The following is a 21,346-nucleotide window of genomic DNA, read 5'->3' on the forward strand; positions in this document are numbered from 1 at the left end:
TCAAACACCTACCTGGGTGACGGGATCCTTCATGATCAGTACGTCCGTAACCGTGCCGAACATGCCGAAGTACTCGCTCAGCTTCTCCGACGACGTCTGCCAGCTCAGCCCGCCGACAAACAGCTTGCCCGGTGCCGGATCGCTACCATTGTTCGGTGTGGAGCGGCCGGACGAGCTGCCGTTGCTGGCGTTGCCGCCCGTCTTGGCGCAACCGTTAACGCTCGCTCCATTAACCTGCTGCTGTTGCTGTGCCACCACCTGCTGCTGCTGCTGTGCCTGCTGCTGGGCCTGCTGCTGGGCCTGCGCTTGCTGCTGCTGGGCTTGCTGCTGTGCCGCCGCCTGCTGCTGCTGCTGCTGCTGGACCTGGGCCTGCACCTGTTGCTGCTGGAGCTGGGCCTGGAGCTGCTGCTGCTGTTGGGCGGCGGTCGGCTGGGGCTGCTGCTGCTGCTGCGGTGACAGTACCTGGGCCTGCTGCTGTGACGTTTGCGACTGCTCTCTGTGCACGCAGCGGGAGTAAACGAACACCATATTGGTTAGATACAAGTTCGACGCAGAGTACATGTTGTAATACAGTGATTCAAAATCGATGACTGAATAGCACTACACGTTCCATTTGGTTCTTCACGCTATGACTTCTGCACTACCAATGTTTCTCATCCACTGGTAGTTTGATCTACTGCATGCGAGATATCTTCGCAGTTACTATGGTAACTGTGCGTTACGGGTTACTCCGGTAACGCAGGTTGAACTAGATTGGGTGAACAAGATTGGGCGGTGTATGCCATCATTTCTACGTACCTCTTCATCTGTTGCTGTTGGGTCGCGGCTACGACGGCTGCCTGGGATGCGAGCAGCGCCGGCTTAAGGGGCACCAGCGTAGTGTGTAGATCGTGTGTGTCCAGAATTCCATTCGGATCGAGTGTGCCGGCACTGCAATGAAAATGGGGAAAACAGAACGAACCATTATAAAGATGTCAACTGAGATACGTTTTACATATATTGGCCAGGAGGCTCTATGGCATTTACTAAAACCCGTTCCCATGTTCTCCTCTTGTTACAGGTCCTGCCCTTGGTGTTCATTATGACGACGGCCGTTGTCGGATGCACAAGCTTCATGCTTTACTGCAGCCAAACCCGCACGGACGTGAGGTGAGTTTGTGTGGTTTTCTCCCCCCACTGTGTGCCGTATAATATTGAAGTTCCGCTTAATCGACCATTTTCAGCTTTGACAAGAAAACCTTCCAGTACGACACCATGGACGTAATGGATCCGAAGCAGCGCAAGGTAAGGGGTCAAAAGTTCAAATTTTTACAAATTTTTGCATTCTTCCAATATCGCCAATTTCAATTGCCCGCGGGGTAGTAATATTAAATTTGCTCTAATTTTTTTTGTGTGGGTCTGGATAAAGGTGATCCATAATGTCCAATCAGTTCGTGTTAGAGTTTGGTGGGTCTGGGCATAAAGTTTTGCCATCAGTCATGGGGAAGTGGTGGCAACATTTCCATCATCTTCACAGTGTATCAGGGTTTCGGGGTGTGTGTATTGTTGTAAGCACGTGCCTCCCTCGTTGACCATCAATCACTCGGTAGACGGTAAAAAGATTGCAGTGTAATGAACTCGTCTCCCATTTTGCCAAGACGCCAGCACAACAAGTGTGGCTTTATTAGGTCGTTAGCAAAGCTATGAAAAATCAAACAATAGCTCACCACCAACATCAGCAACAGCACCCTGGGTCAATTAAGTTGATCAAGAGAGTAACTATTCCATTTCCTCCAGCTCCTAGTAGCAAACGCCCAGACTGTTCATGTTTCTCAACCAAACTACTGTGAAAAGGGATTAATAGGCTGCGTGTTGAATAACAAAATCGGTCGGGAAGGGACCGGTAGGAAAAGTAAAACGTCCCGGCTCATTGACCAGTGCACTAGGCCAACCCCGAGAAAGTGTGTCGCTGGTGGTACTTGCTTTTCTTGTATCGTGTTCCCCTCTCTAGTTTGTCGGGGTAGGAAGATTCCTGCTACAGTTGTGCCAATCATGCGCCCATATACCGCATGAATTAAGCCATCATGCCGCTTCGTCCCAGCCCACGGGGTCATACGGATGACAGGTGAGAATGGATTTCCACCAAGCAGGCACGTTCGTATGGCCCGGCGAGACCCCCTTTCGCTGTTTAAAAGAACCTAAACCAAACCACCCAGACCTGAGCGAGTGGCAGTGGCAATCTAGCTTACACACACACACGCACACCAGTGGTGCAGCCAGGAAGAGAGAACACACAACAGGTTACAGAAAAGGGCCGAAGAACGAGGTTACTAACTCACACAGCAATCGTATTCGCTGGCGTTGTGGCGGGCAGGACAACATGATAATCTTTCCCCTCTCCTGCACGCAGCCAGGGGTGGGTTTACCTCTTGCTTTTTTTCCTCTGCCGGACATATTTCGGGCCCTGGCAACCATACTGCTACTTGCTGGTTGCTGGTAAAAGGTTTTCACCCAAGACGAACCACACCAAAGGTTTCGTATGTACGTATGCTGAGTTTGTGTGTGGCAGGGCGCACAATAACGAGTGCGACGGGGGTGCTGTACCTTCGCTATACCACAGAACTTCCGAAATAGGGCGTTGAACTCGAACCCTCGCAATATTTAGAAGTCTCCCATGTGTGTGTGTTGAATTGCTCACACCAGAGTCTGCTGCTGCCAGTGTGTTGGTGAACGCTTGCCATGCGAGAAAAGGGACGAAACGAGGAAGTCCGGAACGACCTAGAATCCGAGTCTGCCGCCGGTCATACATTACCCCCAGAGCCGTCGATGTCCGCGGATAAGCGGAACGTGAGGACTAACGATACAGGGACGTCGGTGGTTGTTCGTCCTTACGGTGCCCGTTGCGAAGCTGCCCTTTCCCTTTGCACGTTCGCCACCCTAACGGAGCCACCTTTTTTCTCTGGGAAATGCCAAGACATCCCGGAGGCAAGACTTTTCTGATAGTATATTACAGCATTTGCGCATACAATTAAAAGCAGAAATTGCTGAATTCTGAGGCACTAAGTAGATAATTGCATTATCAGAAAAGTTGCGGAAAGCTGCAAAAAAAGTCAGAATAATCCGCTCGTCATGTGCTATCCTTTTTAAACCAGTGGTGGTAGTACGAGAGATACCCGGCAAACCGCATCTCAGCCCTTCGCTAAAAACGCTATTGATTTTCATCCCTTCGCATTACCCCGGCAAGTTAGCACACAGATGAATCCGAATGATTTCCTCGCCACTCCCTAGCCGTCGTCCCCTGTTTCGCATAGTATATCCCCCCAGATTCTCCGGCAGGCAGGGTTTTGGAAGAGATTTTGGCCAATTGCGATTATCAAATTCCCTGGAAGCCGATGTGTGTCTGTGTGTGTTTGCGCAATAATTCTTAACATTCTAGGGCGGGTGGGATACGGCAAGGGAAACTGGGAACACGGCGACTACTTTCGGGAACCGTTTCGAAACAGGGTGACCAGTGTCGTCGTCGTCGCTTTTGACGTCATCGATGGGGCACAATGTTGCAACCAATACAAGCGCACGGGGTCCCCAGCGCGCACACCTTCACAAAACCTCCGGAGAGCTCCGGTCGGTTGGTCTGGTTGGGAATTTCGTTTTCCGTTTTTAGCGAGGAGCCTGCCAATGTACGCGCGTCTGCGCATGTCCATCGAGAGAGAGAGAGGAGGGAGCAAGAGGACATATAACCAGTACTACTACTAGAACACCACCAACACACACAAGAACGGGGCGCGTGTGCTTGTATGTATGGAGGGATGGTTTTTTTCCATTCCAACCCCTAGTCGACCCTTTGCCGATATGCCGGGATGTGTGATGTGCGCACTTGTCGCCCCGAAAGAAGAGGATCCACAGCCCCAAGCACACGCACGCACACTAGAAGTGGTAATGGAGGAATTTTCCGTCCCGTGGTGGGTGTGTCGGTGTGCCAATGTGTGTAGTTTTCATAAGGGAATACAAAACCTTCCCCGGGATAAGTTATCCTTTCCTAGTGGTAGCAGCAGCAGAATAGTAAAAGTATATTTGAAGTCGGGTTTGGAGTACAGTTTAAAAGGATATTCAATGTTTCAAGTGGAACGCACCGTAGTAGTGCAACGTTCCGTGGAAGAGGGGATTGAATGGAGTAGTCCACCACCCTCTCTCTCACTCTCACACACATAAACGCACGCATACGTGCAGGCGAACGGGCACAGGCCAGAAAAAGGAGGGTTTTCGCTGAACGCGTCTCTCTACTCGGTGGGAAAATGGGCGCGTGCGTGTGCGCGCGCTGTGCCGCTGTGTTGGTAGACACAACCGAGTACCGTTTTCACGCACAGGCACAGGCGGCTGTGGCTCGTGTCGTGTGTGGCTGGTGTTGTCATGACACCATCACCACCACCACCACCACCACCATCACCACCGGGGAACTCGAGGCGCCGGATAAAGGGAATGGCTGCCCGTGTTAGTCGTTCGGATTGGCTCGATCAGTGCGCACATCATCTCATCAGTAGCGAGGGTGCGCGCTGCTTCTCGAGGGCTTTTTAAACCTTTGGTAAAGCTTTATTTCTAGCAGCAGCATTTTGTGCAGCAGTAGCCAGCGAGAACCTTTCTCCTGGTGGTTTGGTTTCATCCTTTTTTTCTTCAATAAAACCCATTGCAGCTTTTTATACAGGCACGGTGCGATGGGTTCGTCGCGTAGTAAGCTGGAATTACACCCATTTTAGAGGGCAGAGAGCTTAGCCTATGGTTTGTGTGTGTGTGTGTTTGTGAGTGTCAAAGGCTCCCATGAAAATGAAGGAGAAAAAGGCAACTGCGTGTGTGTGTGCGGATGATTTAGAGGAGATTTTTCACGTTAATTTCATCCCGCAATCTTATCTCATCATCATCAGTGGTCGTTGAAATCTTCTCCCATCGTCCCTTTAAAATTCGGGATGATGGTGAGAAAGAGAAGCGCAAAAGCATCGCCAAATCGCGTACTCTATGGGTTGCAACGGTTGCCCACGGTACAACTACTATCGCGCAACCAGACGCACACCTTGGGCCAGTGGGTGCGCGCGCGTTCCCTATCGCCGCCGGATTCCAGGGAACATATAGCGTGGCATGCAGATACACACACACACACACATACGCATGCACACCGAGCATGCCCTAGTAGCGACATCGGAAGGTGGCGGCGAGATACTCGAGACGACACTCTTTCTCTCTTTGCAGCACACTGCCATCGAGTACGCAGCTAAGTAGTGAGCTATTCTTCCGAACTTCACGCCAAACTCGTGAAGTGGAGTCGGTGTATGCGTGTTTGAGTGTATATGTGTGGGTGTGTGGACAGGACGGCGAGGGAGGCGTGTGCTCGTCCTTTTTTTTACGCCGAAGAAGCATCACAGGACGGTTCCATTTTCTAAGAAGTAGTCGAAACGCGGTGCCAGCGAAAGAGGTGCGACCTGACCGAAAGTGTTACCGTTAAGGTCGAAAGATCTTTAGATCTATACTAACCTTTGGTAGCCAACTCAAAACCTGCTGCCTATTGGGAAGTTTTGAAAATCGGTGAATTGTAGGAATGGTTCAGTGAAGGAAGGGAAAAAGGATATTTGTGGCACCAGTAAATGCTCTAATGGAACTACAATTTGCTGGAGGTGGGGGTCCACCCGAAGTCGACAATATTGGAGTAACCTGCACAGTGCACCAGGGGACAGATCTGCCGCCATCGTTTACGGGACACAGCTTCACCCCCTAGCAGTCGATGATATTGTCCTGTCACAGCAGTACTTTTTGCCTAGTTTACTGTTGTTTCGGGACATTTCCATCGACGCTAGGGTTTTCATCCGACCATTTCCATCCGTTTTCCAGTATGCATTCGACTCTCTGTGTGTGTCTGTGTGTGTCTGTGTATTGGTGATGCGCCTCCTGACCTCTCCTGCATCGGGCATACCTGACGGGTTTGTGGGGAAGCACCTGACCAACGACCAAAGACCTCTGACGGATTATACACACCATACGTGTCCGCTCCATCGTCCGCTCAACCGCTGTGTGCCAACTTGTGCCCGTGTATCTATGTGTATGTGTGTGTGTGTGTGTGTGTGTATTTGTGTTCGTATGCAGGGCTTTCAAGAAACGATGGAGAGCAAAACTAATGGAGTACACCAAATCCGGCACAACGGATCTTCGTATATTCCTCCCTGCTCGTCCAGGGGCGTCCCGGGGCAATGTAGCGCATTTGTTTCGGACGGACGGCTGGCTTTGCTTCAACCACTCGCTCTCTCTTTCTGTCTCTCTCCCTATCTCTCACTCTGTAATTGGATTAGCTGCCTCTAACGTGCCAGACCTCTGTCGAGCGGCACCCGATCCGACGGGCAGATAAGCCCCGAGCCCTTGTGGGCCACTGTGGATTAAACTCTAGCTTCGCCCAGCAGTGCCTCTCCTTTTGGGGAGTTGGCGACTCAACACACACACACACACCAAGCCAAACCCAAAGGACATGCGATGACACTCAGGGAGGAATGGTGTACGGAGTGGAAGGAACATGAACATGAAAAAACAACACCCCAAAAGACGAAAAAACGCAACCGCTCGCCGAGACCAACCCTATTATTCAAGATGGCGGCGCGAAACACACAGGCAGGCACCCCTCTGTCCACAGGGTGTCATTCGCTCCCGTTCTTTCACACTCGCGCCACACTGGCACTCTTGCTCTCGCTCGCTTCTTCGTCCTCGCACAGGAAATCGCGGAACACTCTCAGTTCGCTTGTTTCGCATGCTCTCCTCTCCCTCGGCTTGCGTTTGCCGTAGATATTTCCCACCCATCGTCATCCTATGGCAGAAAGAAGAAGAAAAAAACGCACGCGCCACCCTTCCCGTTTTTAGTAACGTCGAGGAAACGGGACGGACGGGAAAGCGAATCCGTTCGAGACTCTCCGCCGGCCCAGGGCCCTGGATCCTGCCAGGGAAACTGCTGAAGCGAAATGGCTTGCTCAGCGAAACATGTGGCCTCCGGCTGCACCCTTCCCCTTTGCCCTGGCCATCCGAATGCGAGACACAATGGATCTGGCGGTTGTGGTTGAGAGCGACACTCGACCAAACCCTCACGATTATCGATCTGCTGCTGTTCTTCCTACATCCGGTATCCCGGATCCGGAACAGTGCAGTACGCCACCGTACATTAGCACACTAGTATGCGGTGTGTACATGTGCGCGTGTGTGTGTGCGTGTATGTGCTGATGGGTTACTGCTTGCGTTTGTGCAAGTATTGCTTGCCAAATCGATTCCGAAATTCGGAGTTTGTAGAATTGTGAGTAGATCTACCATGCTATCCCATTGGAAGTGGTAATGGACTCTGACAGTCCTCCGCAAACTCCATCCGCGCGAGGATATTCTTCTCGCAGAGCTATGCAGAATCGCTGCCTGCACACAGCAGAACCGGCCCCCGGGCCCCGAGAGAGGTAGGATTATTGATTTCTTCTGCGAGTCAGCGAACTTTTCGGGCGCAGCGAACTGGGAGGGAAAATCCCGAGTAGGATTCATTTAAACAATATACCCGGATAAGATCCTCTAGTCGCGTTTTTTGCACTCAGAACAATTTTTTCCTCCCCCCCCTCCCTCCCCTCCGTTGTATGTGTTGGATAATCAGAAGGATGCTGATGTGGGGAGGAACAATCATCCCTAATACACCCTCGGAAATGTACGCCTCGGGCAGTAGCAGCAGCAGCATTAAGCAAGCTCCTCTACCACCGACAAGGAGAGGGAAAGCGACCGTCAGACACCGGGTGTGGAGCCGGGTACGGTGCAGGAGAGAAGAAGGAGAAATGGTTGATTGCGCGTGGCCCTTTAATTGAATATTAAAGCCTACGGATACGCGTACGCACACAAGCAGAGCAGCACGGGCACATCAAAGGACTTTTCATTTCGATTAGCGAACCATCCCTTCACAACCCACACACACGCACAGACGCGGACACACGCAGTACAGCGCCCTACCGACTGGCACAAAAACGTCGATGCGCATACAAACAAAAATACGCGACCCATCGCGCACGCAACTACTCCCCGCTTCCATGGCCCCGGTGCGAACGCACCAGCGCCACGAACGACCTCTCTGTCATTGTCGTCCCCTGTTTGTGTGTAGGCAAAGCCTATTGCCAAACGGTACGCACCGAGACACACGGCACTTCTTCCGTGCTTGGGGATGTCCCCGTCTTGCTGCGCCACTGGGGTTTTCCATAGAATTAATTATAGGAAAAAGGGAAAGCTCTGCCGCTAGTGCGGCATCCAGTAAACAAATGCCAAACCATTCATCATACCATATCGACTGGACTGCTGAACTGCGAATTGAACCGATTCGTAGAACTATTCCTGCCACACGACCATGGTCTCGATCCAGTTGTCGGGTTTTCCCACAGGATATGGCGGGACGGCGACGTACGTGGTGGTTGTGTGCGCGCAATATAATAGACTTTTATTTTTAGACACACGAACGGACAAGGACAAATTGACGGGGCTTTTTGGTGGGCGAGGGAAGAGAGAGAGAGGGCGCGATGGAGCGGGGCCAGCGTATATACAGCGAGAAATAAACGAACGAACAAAACGAACTACTAACGCTGATTACTTTTCGTCATTCGGTTGTTTGGAAGAAACATGCGCACTCGGCCGCAGCGGGAGCTATTGTATCGACACGAAAAGAAATGGAAAGGAACATTGACCATGCGACACACACACGCGCACGCACGCACACAGACAGTTCCCAAACGGCAGCACGCCCAAACAAGGACCCGGTTTGACCGGTCAACGGCACCGGGAGAAAAGTGTTCCACACACACGCACACACACACAGCAGCAGCAGCAGCAGCAGAACATGCGCAGAATGGAAAAGCTTTGGCGCTTTCCCTGCGACTAGACTGGTTCGTGTCCATGCTAAAAGGACATTCTTGGTCCTAGAACATGCGCGTGTGGTTCGTGCGCTTTGTCGACAGAGGGCGCCACTCTTGTAGGGACTTAGTGAGCCTCCAGCTTTCCAGCTGTTAGCGCTGGTTGCCGGTAGAGGGCGTGTTAGTGTTTTGTACTAAAATAATAACCCCTCAAAAGCACCGCCCACTAAGCATGAGGAGGGATATTTGTGCAGGCTATTTGTCCCGTTGGCTTTTCCGCGGGCTCTGGTGTGCTTCTTCATCCCCGGGGCAAAAGCCCTCCCTTGTAAGCATTATTTGCAATGTTGCAATGCGAACTGTCGGTGCGCATCGTTGGGCTGGGCCTTCGGGGTTGCCGCTCTTGCGTAACCATGTTCGCGATATAGACCAGCGCAAGCACACACATTTGACAGAAAGACAGAGGGGGTTGGCTTTTTTTTTGCTCCTTGTTTTTACGTTCGAGGATCTATCGGGGGCAATATACACATTCTGACGTCGCAGATTATGCTTCAATAAAAAAAAAAGCAAAACCCCCCAAAAATCCATTACCGCACACGCAAACAATGTTTAATGTATGCGGCACCCAATGTCTCACGTTCTCAATGCCGTGAATGGTTTTGTTTGTGCCTTCCCCCTTTACCCTCTCTGCCCATCGACGAGACACGGAATAGTCAAATCAAACAAACAAATAAATCAAACTATGTAGAGCGTGTCCGTTCCACCAGCAGCAGCGACAGCGTTTGATCGATACAAAATTCGGCAAATGGAGCCACAAAAACAAACACATACACAAACAAAAAAAAACACGCTGCACTGATAAAGCTAGCTAAAGCTAGATGAGGAGACAAGCTAGGGAAGCGAGAAATTGGGGACAAGGTACCACATCCCACACCCCCGCTTTCAAAGCATGTCCTTACGTAAATAAATTCTGCAAAGCGTATCCTACTAATCTAGATGTTCGCAGCCGTTCGTTAATTGTCTTACTAAGCACTAAACGCTTTTTTTTTTTGGTTTTTGCTGCCAATGATGGTCCATTTTCCTACCTCCAAACTTTTCACACAGAGAAGTCTCTACACTAACCCCTCCGGGTGAGATGGGTAGAACAGAGAGAAAAGGATCCTTTTACAAAGGTCCGGGGCTCCAAAAGTTTTTCCTGTGCGACATGACATCAATAATCCATTCGATCCATCCGCTGCACCGTCCTTCCTCCGTTTCATTAGATTCTGTTCCACTTTTCTCACGTTTGACGCGAGTAGAATAAAAACAAAAAAGGGAACAACGAAACAGACGGTACACGTACGCACAAGGGGCAACCGGAGGAAAGTGCTTTTGCAAGCGCGAAAAACGATGTGAACTTTGATGAAAATTTATTGCCAACACAAACGCACACCCATACTTGTCGTCCTACTACTGGTGCTGCCCACTCGTTCTCGCAGTTCCATAATAGGGTCGGGTGGTGGTGTTTTTCTCCACTGGGTGGCGAGAAGTGGCGGTGGGAAAAATAAAAAAGCTTAACATATTTCTTGTTTTGCGAGGGTTTTTTTTGTATTTTGTTTCTCTTTTGCCCTCTGAATTGCTGACCACGCCACAACACGTGGGCAGTCCGTAGTAGTAGTAACAGTAACATGGTTTGGTTAACCTCAAAACGGCTTCCCTACCTCGTCCTTCACAGCACCCGCCGCATACAAACAGACAGACTACCACCATCACTATACGCGGCCCCACCGATTATTATACGGGTGTAGCATTAGTGTGGGGAGTCGTATGGTGGTCCCCATCACCTTAACGCACCACCAATAAAAAAAACAATCGAAATAAATAATAAAACATTAGCAATTGAGCAAACGCGGCGCACAACCGAAACAATCGCAAACGCACACGCAAAAGAAGGATGAATGTGAGGTGGTACGCGTGGTACTACTACTACTGTTACTACCTCGTGAAATCCTTTTCACAGTCGGTACTTCCACCGACCAACTGGAGCACAAAGTAGTGGCCATATTTGTGTGTCGTCCTTTTACGCTTGCTTCCTTCGCTCGCTCCATCCACTGCGCAATGAAGGCAAGAGGAGGACACAACACCACACAACACAAACCGGTGTGCTATATCATTTCATTGCACCGACGTAGCACCCCGCCATAGAACTTCCTGCGCTTTGCTACTATCGATCACACTACGAAAACGTGTGTCCTTCTCCCCCCCCCCCTCCCAGTAGGAAGGATACGGCCGGAAGTAGCGGCGACTCCTTCACTGTTGTATATCCATCTCGTGATTGCAGAAGCACACACACACGCACACGTACAAAGAATTTTCACATTAATGACAATGGACGGAGGAACCACCAAGAGCCACCACAGGAAGGTAAGGCAGCCTAGGAGCAAAATAGATAAGACTTTGCACTGACGCCGCCATATCCTGTTTCCGTTGAACGGTGGAAATCTTACCGACGCGAAAGCAACACAGCAAAAGAAAAAGACGCACGAAACGAAAATCAAACACCCATCTCTTTGGCAGCGTGTGCAAAAAAAAGTGAAGGTTGGAGCTGCCAATTCTGTTTTTCTTCTTCTTCTTCTTGCCTCTGCCCTTCCTGCGGAAAAGGGGGAAAAAACGGGATATGTTCGGCATTTCCCTTACTTGAGGCTGTTCGGTTGTTCAGTTCAGTCTCTCCCGGGCAGGATGTGGGAGCTTTACGCTTTTTTTTTTTTTTGGTTGCTGGTTTACCCAGACATTGTTGTGTGATTTTTTCTCGCAGCTTCGACAGGCCCACGCTACTACTGACCAGCACGGACGCTCAAGCACGAACTGTTCGGCTGCTGTGCTGCCACCATCATCACCTTCATCATCATTACCCAACAAAAAAAAAGCTGGCGGAAAGTATGCCCAAAAAAGACGGATTAGCTGAACGATAAAGACGACCGGGCGTTTTTTTGTGTGTTGTCCTTCGGGTTGAGTGCAGATAAGGGCCCCAAAGGTAAGGGACGCGGCGGCCCAAGTTCGCACACCTTCCAATGGTTCCACTTTTCCCTTGCCCCCCTTCCTATGTCCGCATCATCTTGATCCGGTTGAAGATGATGAACGGCTACTAATTCGTCAACATCTTCTAGCGCAGTGAGGAGGTGATTTTTCCCTTTCGCTTTCCAACTTTCCCCGGGTGTATATCGTATATCCGCTGTTGGATTCGGGATGATACTTTCCCGGGCTATCTTTCCTTTACATACACACACAGATAGACACAAAAACCAACACCCAAAGCCGCAGGATTCTTGGCGCAAGTGTTTCGTTTCAAGTCCATCTCGTGTGTCCGCTGTGTGACTCGCATAATGGCCTGGCTGGGTGATGGGATATATTTACGAATATTGTTTGTATCAGCATAATTGTATCCTGTCGAAAAGTTGGGTTGACCACCCATCATCCTCTCTCGCTCTCTATCTCTTTTTCTCTCGCCATAATCTTAGGAGCGAAGGGAGAGATATGATGGTGCGGGCGATTATTTATGGTGCTTTATTCTCTTTAGCAAGCGCCATAAAACAAATCTCTTCCTGCCGTGCGAGTGCTCTCCCTCCCTCTCTCTCTCTCTCTCTCTCTCTCTGTCTCCCATTCTGGACACAGGTGCAGCCACCGTTCAGGCCACTTCTAATCCGCGGAGTGGCGGGGGCAATATTGGTGAAGGATAATCAAAGTATTTATTCATCGCTTGATCGATAAACAGGATTATGCAATTATGTTAGCGATTGTTGTACAGTGAGGGGGGAGGGGAGGCGCACGATTGTAGAAGGCTCCAGAAAGAACCGGGAAAACCAGTTCTTGAATGCTCGTGATGTTAAAAACTTTGGGGTTTCCGATTTCGGCAGAGCGCTACGCGCGAACAAGTCCAAATGAAAACGATTTTCGTCGAAACTGGAAAAGTTTACATTTTGCTTTGCTTCCCGGTATCTTCTCGCTGTCGGCAAACTTCTTCCATGGCCGGGGTGCTGCCCGTTAGTATGACGAGGGTTGACACTCGCACCCAGCGGGATATACCACCTGCCTCAATTCGCGTACGGTCCCAGCTGTCAAGCAGCATTAAGCTTTGTGCGTGCCAAACGGCTAACACGACCACGACCCCGTCCCGCACTTCCATAATTAATGATGTTAGCCAGCGGGACCGAGCGAGATGCAGAAGGCTGGAAGATAACCATTCCATTCCTTTTGCTGGAGTAAATTCCCTCAAAATCCATCACGTGCACAACCGATTGCATTTCAAAACGGGGCGGGTACGAGGCAATAGTTAACGTTTTTTTATTTGCACTTTAAAACCCTCAAACCAATGCCTGAGCTTTTGCAGGTAAAACGCGTAGCTTGGCTTCACAAATGACAGCGTGAGTTTGGCATTTAATTACATTCGCAACAAATTGGGGACACCCGCCCTTGATTTGGATGCCAGGTATTTAATAACATTTCCCTACCTAACGTTTTCCCTGTGCGCGTTTTTGTCCGCTATTCAGGCAGCTTTTAATTAAAGAAAAATGTATCCACGGAAAAAGTCACCACCACCACCACCAGACCATTTGAGACACAACTTTTCACGCACACGCACACACAGGTGATGTATTTTCAGTGTCCACATCCCTGCTGCAGTGTTGGGGCAAAAATTTAATTATTACAGCAAGGAATTAAAAGTTGGCTGGCGAAAATAAAATGTAAAAGCAGCAATACCAGTATACTGAAGTATGGCAAATGTTCCAACAATCTATTCTTCGTCGTCCCCGCGATGATTTTGAGTGAAAATCTAACTCAGGTTTCGCTGAAAGGCACAATTTAAGGTTGCTTCTTTTTCAAGGGGGCAAGATTTAAATTAAAAGTGTTTTTTTTCTTTCTTCGTTTTCATCACATTGCAAGCTCCCCAAGCCAAAAATAGAATGGAGAAGAATGCATTCTTCTGAAACTGTCTAGGCGTAAAAAACATCATTGTGTGTCTTACGAGCGCTCTCCTCTTGAAGGAGAAGAAGCTTTCTGCTTTGTTTCGCGTGTAATAGCCATTCCTTCAACCCCACACAGCAAGATGTCAAGCGGCAAAGTTAGTATGCAAACAAAACGAAAAACTCCTGACACTCATCCCACACGCGCGGGGGTGGTCGTGAGATAAACAGAACCGTAAAGCATTAGTGCGCCTATGTGTGCTGCGTGTGCTCACGATTTGTGAAGGAGATGTACGCATTATTTCACATTACGAGCAACCCGAACAACATAAGCTTATGTTTATGATCGTTTCGCTATTCGAAACGGTTGGGGTGTGTGTGTGACGAAAACTGATGCTGCTGTCTGCGAACTCTCCGTGGTGGTCGTAGTTAAATTGTGCCTTCTCTTGGAGGGGACAGAAGCATGCTAGTAGAGAACGTTACAGAGTGGAGACAGTAAGATGCGGCAGCGAAAAAGAGGGAGCAAAGGGTAAGAGAGAGGGCCAGAGCCCGTAAGAGGATAATGGCGTTCGGCGCGCCCAAGGTTCATCCCGGCATATCATCTGATTTACGATATTAAAAATTCCACCACCAACGCAAAGCAAACAACGCTGGCAAAGGATATGCCACTGGGAAGGAGGGTGTCTGTGTGGGCGTTCGAGTGCATGCGAAAAGTGTTTGCACAAACAAATAAACATTGCACACACACTCACTCTCTCTATCTATCTCTTTGACTGGTACTGGGTGAAGTAAACGAGTGGTGGAGTCTCGACAAAACGTCAATATGTTCTCGCCACTCGGGTTGCGCTTTTTTTTCTGTAAAACGGTTTTTGTGCGATATTAGCTTCTCGGAAGTGGAAAAGCTTTATTTGCAAATAAGAAAGGATCCTTCTTCTTCCTTTTTTTGGTCTGTTGTTCGTGGAATGAAGAGGGAAAAATTAACTTCCATTCAGGGTGACAAGTGAACTGCTAAACCATCAGCAAAATGATAACGCGCGCGCCCGGCTGACGATTCGAATATGAAAGTGATTATGATTTTCGCTGGAATCATAAATCTTCCCCCTGAGCCCCCGTTCGCCGGGGAAGATCAAATGGACGCATCTTCCAGCTCAATGGCGTCCGATAATGTAAAAAGGGGCAAGCGTAGAAACGAGCAGCGGAGAAAAGGCGTAGCCCCAGCCAACCGTAGCCGAGGACAGAGGATTGACTAATGAAGCTTTCCTTTGGTTACGGCTTCGCTTTATCCCGGCGCTCCGGCCGACTACAAAAGAGTTCAATTATTTTCGGGCAACCCATTCGGGCGACGAAAAGAAGGTTACAAAAGTACGTCAAATCAAGTGCATCTCCTTCAATAGATAACGCTCAGACGATGCGGATGAGGGCGATGATGCGGTGCGCACTGTTGATGATGATGAAGTGGTAAATGTTTGCTTCAGATGAAAGGTAGCTCACACCGATATCCTTGCCGTGGCAGCTCTCTCTCTCTCTTTCTCTCTAGCCAATAGAAAACCCGATTTTGTGCCACCGGTTTTCCTCTTGCTGTGTCTGTCTGCGCTACATTTCCACACCAAACCAAGGTTGTGTGAAATCGCTTCCGCGTCCTGTCCAATAGGCGGCTGCTGATGCTGCTGTGTTATCCTGACCCACCGCCAACCGGGCCCGACTACACCGTTCCCGTTTCGGGAGGGCTTTTTGGCCTCTAATCTGTGCCTGAACAACCACCACCATGGCTTATCTGAACCACTCCGCAATTGTGTGCCCTTTATCGCGTTGTACGCAAGCGAACCTTTACACATGGCTCGAAGCATACTACAGTTACGCAAGCCCCCCCCCCCACACACACCTACACAATGGGGGTAGTGTTCTGATAAAAAGGCAGAACGTGGTGCGAAAAAGACCTATTACACATTCCCGACCGGGTGAAACGTCTTTCACATTCCGTGTGGGTGTGGTGGCTGAATGGGGAGTAGAGTAGTACGCTTTTATTGTCAGTTTTCAATAGCTTGCCCGTCACTCCACACCACACCACACACCACACCATGCTCTGGAAGTTGGTGAACTTTTACATGTTTCAGCCGAACATGAAAAACATCCTTGAGGGAAAAATTGTCACCCGTACACCAGCGGCGGGAGGTGTAACATTGGGTGTTTGGGGGTGGCTTGGGGCGAGGAATATTGGCTTGCAAAGTTTGACGCTTTCTTTGGCTGTCCTTTTTGGTGCTGCCGAGAGCAAGTTTTCCGCCGGTGAAAGCTGCTGGAAGTAGACTCAGCTGGCACACGCCCGGGACGATGTTTTGTGCCTTTGTGCCGTCTTTTTTACATGCAGCAAAACTTTAACTTTTCCCCACGGGCCAACAACACTCTCACACAATTCCGCTCGGCTGATGCTACACACTTGCTGCTGCTGCTGCTGCTGCTGCTACAATGCAATTCCAGCAACGGTGTAAAAATGAAGACAAGATGACAGGGCACATCTACGTACAGGAGGCGGGCTCAAAGTGAGGTGCTTCAATTCACAACTTGAAATGGAATCAGTACATCCGATGTCGCATGAGCTCTCATTCTAGTGGGGAAATTAATTTATTTTCTTTTTCCTTGCCAATCATCATAAACATCCTGGCAAAGAAGCTCAACCGTAGGCAGAGGGACAAAGTTAGTAAACTTTTGACAATAAAGTCCAGCTTTTAAATGCCCATTACAAGCGTACCTTAAACGCCTGCTAATGCAAGCTTAACATACATCCATTTCTTACTTAATTGTGTACACAAACAATTGTTGTGTCTCTCTCTCATGCTCATCATCTTTTTTCCCCACCACGATTTCATACGATTGCGTGCGATAAGGATGTTTATTGTCCGTGGCGTTTTTGCTTTTCCCAAGCTGGATAAAACGAAAAAGAGAATAGAAAACAAAACAAAGTACGATTTGATGAGGTTACATCCTACTTATAACCGCCTCTGGGGACTGGCAGGACGCAACGCCAGCCGGAAATGCCGGACGCTCATTTAGCCGGGTGGCGTTGCGTCACACGAATGATTTGATGGGAGTGATAAGACAATAAAATGAAACTCAACTCAACTTCTAATCGTTTGAATTAATTCCCCCCTCGGGGGTGTAGTCGTGGCACGAAAAGACCGGGGATATGGCCCCGCTTTGCCCACCGGGGTAAGGATGCGACCGCACGCAGAGGTGGCATAAGCGTGACATAAATGTCCTGCGAGTGGATTAGTCTGCTGCGTGTTTGTTATTGTGTAATTATGAGCCAAAAGCCCGAGGTGGTGTACCAAGCAGCAGCAGTACCTACCGTCGAACTGTAGCAACATAAATTGGACTTTTTCTAAATGTGATTATTTAACGCCTGGATGTATACAATCGGTCACACATTTTGCGCTTACCAACAACATTTTACGTGAATTTCAGTATGCTTATTCACACACACCACCATCATTTAACACCAGCTTAAAAGCTACTGCTTTGGCACGCTTGGCACGCGGCTCTACAAAACTGTTTTACGTATCATAGTTCAATGACTTGTACGACACATACACACACACACGATTTAGCAGAATAAACACCACGACGACGACCACGTCGTCCCGCCACTCTGGGGCACTGGTTTCGTGTCCACACATACGCGGCGTCCACCAAATCAGCGTCGCCCTTCGTCTTCGTCTTTATGATTTCGCAAAGGCACGCACATCTTACGACTGGCTCTCCTCCTTCTTCCTGCCATTCGCACGAAAATAATGACGTGAGCAGTGTGTGGCATGGTGGTGGTGATTGGGGGAGGTGCGGAGTAGCCACCAACCAGCCACCACACATAAACATAAACAAATTGATCTTGAATTGAAACTACGTGCCCATGGGAAAGGACGCCGTGTTACGTTACGGGGACGAGGCTTTGGCCTTTGCATGTGGTCGTAGATTCCTTCCCTACCCATTTCTCTCCCAGCTTGAGAGGGGGAAAAAAGAGAGACAGAGAAAGACGTAAAGCGAGAAGGGTAGATTAGCTTTCCGTGACCACACTTGGGTGGTTTTCCATCGTGGGAATCGCGGCGGGAAAAAGCGAAAGGACGTAATGTAGTAGAACACCACCGGAAAATCACTAACGAACGTAGGGAACACACACACACACACTCATTGCCACAACAAAAGTTAGTACTGGGAGGGGGAGGGGGGGGGGAGAGTCCGGAATGGGAACTCCAAAATGAAACGATTACAGTGAGCTGGACAGGAAGGAAGGGGAAGGTCCTGGCCCCGAACATGGTCTCCCCTTGGGACAATGTTAAGCAATGCTTCAACAACCTTCCGATGCATGACGACCACCAATGGCGGGGTGGAGTGCTAAGACGACGGTTAAGGAGGGGAGGGAGGAGGTTGTTTTCCCCAACGATTTGCTCCATCAAACACAACACGCAACCGTCCTGCGATAGTGCAGGACTTTTACCACGGGGGGATGATGATATGGACATAAGATTTGGCGGTAGGGGGGAACAGCGAGGAGAGAGCAGGTTCCCGCTCATTAATACCATAATGTTCAGCTGTAAGTGAAAGTGTGGCGTGATTTGCTTCCATCGATTTGCTCTACATGATGTGGAGTAGCAGGGATTGCTGTTGTTTGCCTTGTGGGAGATACAACAACTGTTCTTACAACAACTTTGCTAAAAAGTGAGCGAAAAGATAATGCACAATCAATGAAAATAGTTCAACAGTGAATGGTTAAGCCTATTGTTTTTTTTTTTGTCTAACAATAACTGAGCGTTAACAGCAAATGATAATACAATATTGCAAGCACCTGATAGAGGCCTGAGAGACCTGAGAGACAGGCTACTTGGCCTCTGTTTTATTGCCAAAACCCCTTCCCTGTTGCCGTCCAATTGATAATCAATCAAATGCGACGAATCCGTTGCGTTAAAAAACAGCGGGACAGAACAAACAATTTACTGATTTTGGTGGCGGATTTTTCCGACATCAAAAGCAAACGTACAGCATTTCATCGATTCTCCCACTTCAATTAAACGGCCGTCGGTTCGGTGCTTGCTATTTTTATTACACCGCTTTCGCATGGTTCGAACCAAAAAAAACATATTTACATACGCCGTGTGCATTAACATTTGCCCACATACGAAAGCAAAACGCAAAACTCCCTTTTTCCACATCTCAATCGCCAATCGCATCTCGAGCACAAAGCTACGGTGTAGGTGTACGGAGTGGAGGTGTGTGAAAGGTGAAGTAATGTTAATTTAATACAACCCAAAACCTACAGCGGGGGGTTATATACACGCACATTGTCTCATATTTCCCTACTCCCCCACAGAGCGCTCATAATTCGGGGTTTTCCGATTTCATCGAATACAAACACCAACGAAGGATTACGTTTCAAGTCGCACAGCACAAATGAAATTTGCACTGTGAGCCAATTAAACTCTCCCACAGTGCCAATTATCACAACCCACCTGAGGGTGGGAGGAGGCACGTGCTTGCACCTGAGGCTAAAGGAATGAAAAACTGATGTGTCCTCAGTTATGTTTTCCCTTTGCTGCTCCGGGGGAAGGGAGGGGAATAACATAAACCAGGACCGGTCAGATAGACAGCCGCCTGTGCGTTGTCGGTCTATCAGCGCTTCCTGCGCTTCCACAATTTTGAGTCCGTTTAATTTTCATCCTCCTTAATTATTCATACCCCGAATTCCAACAGCACGTCATCATCGTCACCCGAAAGCACACCACCTCCTTGCGGTGGGTTGGTGGTACATTAAAAAAAGGGATGGTTAGGGAATCACGGGGATTTTGTGCTCTCTTCTTCTCCAGCGAGGGCAAAATATGATGCCTACGGAAAAACAGTAAGCTTTTGGCACGCGTATCGCGCCCATCGTAAAAAAGGGGCGAAATCACAAGGCCCTCATCATTAAAAGAGACTCCTGCCCGCCCATCTACCACCCACTGCACACTACACGTCCTCCCCGTTCCCCTCTGCCTTCATCGCACGTTGCTTCCTGCGAGGGCAACACAAAAACCCGGCAGTGTGACTGTAAACGAGTTGTTTCATGATTTCTTACCCCAAAAGAAGAAGGAAGGCATACACCAACAAAAAAAGCGGTACGGGGATACATTTTATGCTTCTGTCTTGAGGCTTCTTTTTTTAAATGGCAGATACGAATAAAAAAAACGATTTTAAAAATGAAAGATAAAAAGGTTAAGGGGTTAAGCCTGAATTAAGACCAACGTTACAAAGACTCGTTAGAATAGCTGGGGTAAGGGGAGAGAAGGTCGGATCGTAAGATTAGTCGGCATATTTGAAAAGTATTTGTGCAAGCTTTGCAAAAGCCGGTACCGTAGGGCACATACGCGAATATTGAAATGCGCCTTTTGCAAAAGCCATTCCACTGGGTAAGGATCGCTAAAGTATGCACAAAGCAAAACTTTGCGCACACACAGCGCAAACAAGGCGCGTGTCAAAAGTAATCGTTTGATGCTGCTCGGTGTGTGTGTTCGAAATGTCATCCCTAATTGGGTCTCGATTGTGTTGATGCCTGGCGTCAAGGAAGCAAAGACTCCAAAAACAGGGTCAGGCAGGGCGCGCGCGCATTCAACAGGCTTTACGCTGAAAAGCATTCATCAGCAAAGATATTCCGTGCTGTCGCTGGTGATGGCTGGTGTGTGTAACGGGTTGGGGGGGAGTTTTACATTAATCCTTCCATTACTTGTCAACCCGTGTGCGCCTCTGTGAGCGAACGTTTCCACAAGGATGTGCATGCTCCCGGTGTGTACGTGTGTCCATCCGTTCGGACGTGAGTAAAAAATTAAAATCCAACCCCGGCGTGATAGGTCCACGGCGAGCCGGGGGGAGCTTTTGGTCTATTTCTCCAGCCCGGGATGCTGAGGAGATGGTACATGGAAAGGATCTATACTCTGAACCTGTTGGCTTGGTGGGGAGATCCCAGTGTGCGCGTGTGCGGAGTCATGGCGGTGGGTTTGAAAAGTGCTCTTGTCCACAAGCACATCCTTCTTTAATCCTTCGATGGTTGTGCCGAGACCGTCACTTGCGAGCACACACATACGAGAATAAAAAAAACACGTGCGGACGACATTAAGATTGGATGTGCAGTCGGACGGAGTCGTTCGTGCGGAAAAATCACTCAGAAAGCTTCTTCCCCATGTCCTTCGTGACCCCCGTGCGTGTGTGTGTGTTTTTGTGCGCAGTCAAGCACATATCTCATTTCGCCTCGGAAATTGATTGTGTGCGTTTGCGCGTGTGTGTGTGTGCGTGCTGTACGTAGATATCTCTCACTGATTGCGTACGTCACGCTGAGCGGAGAAAACAATCTTCCATTCTACAGGGATAGCGTTGTTGTTTTATGTGCTTGTTGCTTCAGCATTTTCCATTAACTTCAACGAGGCAGGCCTAGCCTAGACCGAGGCAATAAGAACGGTAGCCAACCTTGCACAACAACATGTTGCTTTGCCATCCCCCGCAACACACGAAATGCAAATAATGTAGCAATTT

General features: G+C 49.1%; 2 protein-coding genes across 7 annotated transcripts in view; one reads left to right on the top strand and one right to left on the bottom strand.

Moving 5' to 3' along the window:
• Positions 1–21,346, top strand: part of LOC120897758 — a 56,973-nt gene that overhangs the window by 24,622 nt on the left and 11,005 nt on the right. For both annotated transcript variants that reach the window (XM_040302838.1, XM_040302839.1), the window contains exons 4-5: positions 1,061–1,149; positions 1,224–1,284. In XM_040302838.1, the coding sequence (XP_040158772.1) occupies positions 1,061–1,149; positions 1,224–1,284 (150 nt within the window). The remainder of the gene's footprint in view (positions 1–1,060; positions 1,150–1,223; positions 1,285–21,346) is intronic.
• Positions 1–21,346, bottom strand: part of LOC120897754 (RNA-binding protein Musashi homolog 1) — a 90,884-nt gene that overhangs the window by 7,569 nt on the left and 61,969 nt on the right. For all 5 annotated transcript variants that reach the window (XM_040302833.1, XM_040302832.1, XM_040302834.1 and 2 more), the window contains 2 exons: positions 799–930; positions 13–496 (listed from right to left, as the gene is read on the bottom strand). In XM_040302833.1, the coding sequence (XP_040158767.1) occupies positions 13–496; positions 799–930 (616 nt within the window). The remainder of the gene's footprint in view (positions 1–12; positions 497–798; positions 931–21,346) is intronic.

The sequence above is a fragment of the Anopheles arabiensis genome, chromosome 2 (genome assembly GCF_016920715.1).
Source record: "Anopheles arabiensis isolate DONGOLA chromosome 2, AaraD3, whole genome shotgun sequence".
Taxonomy (NCBI): Eukaryota; Metazoa; Arthropoda; class Insecta; order Diptera; family Culicidae; genus Anopheles; species Anopheles arabiensis.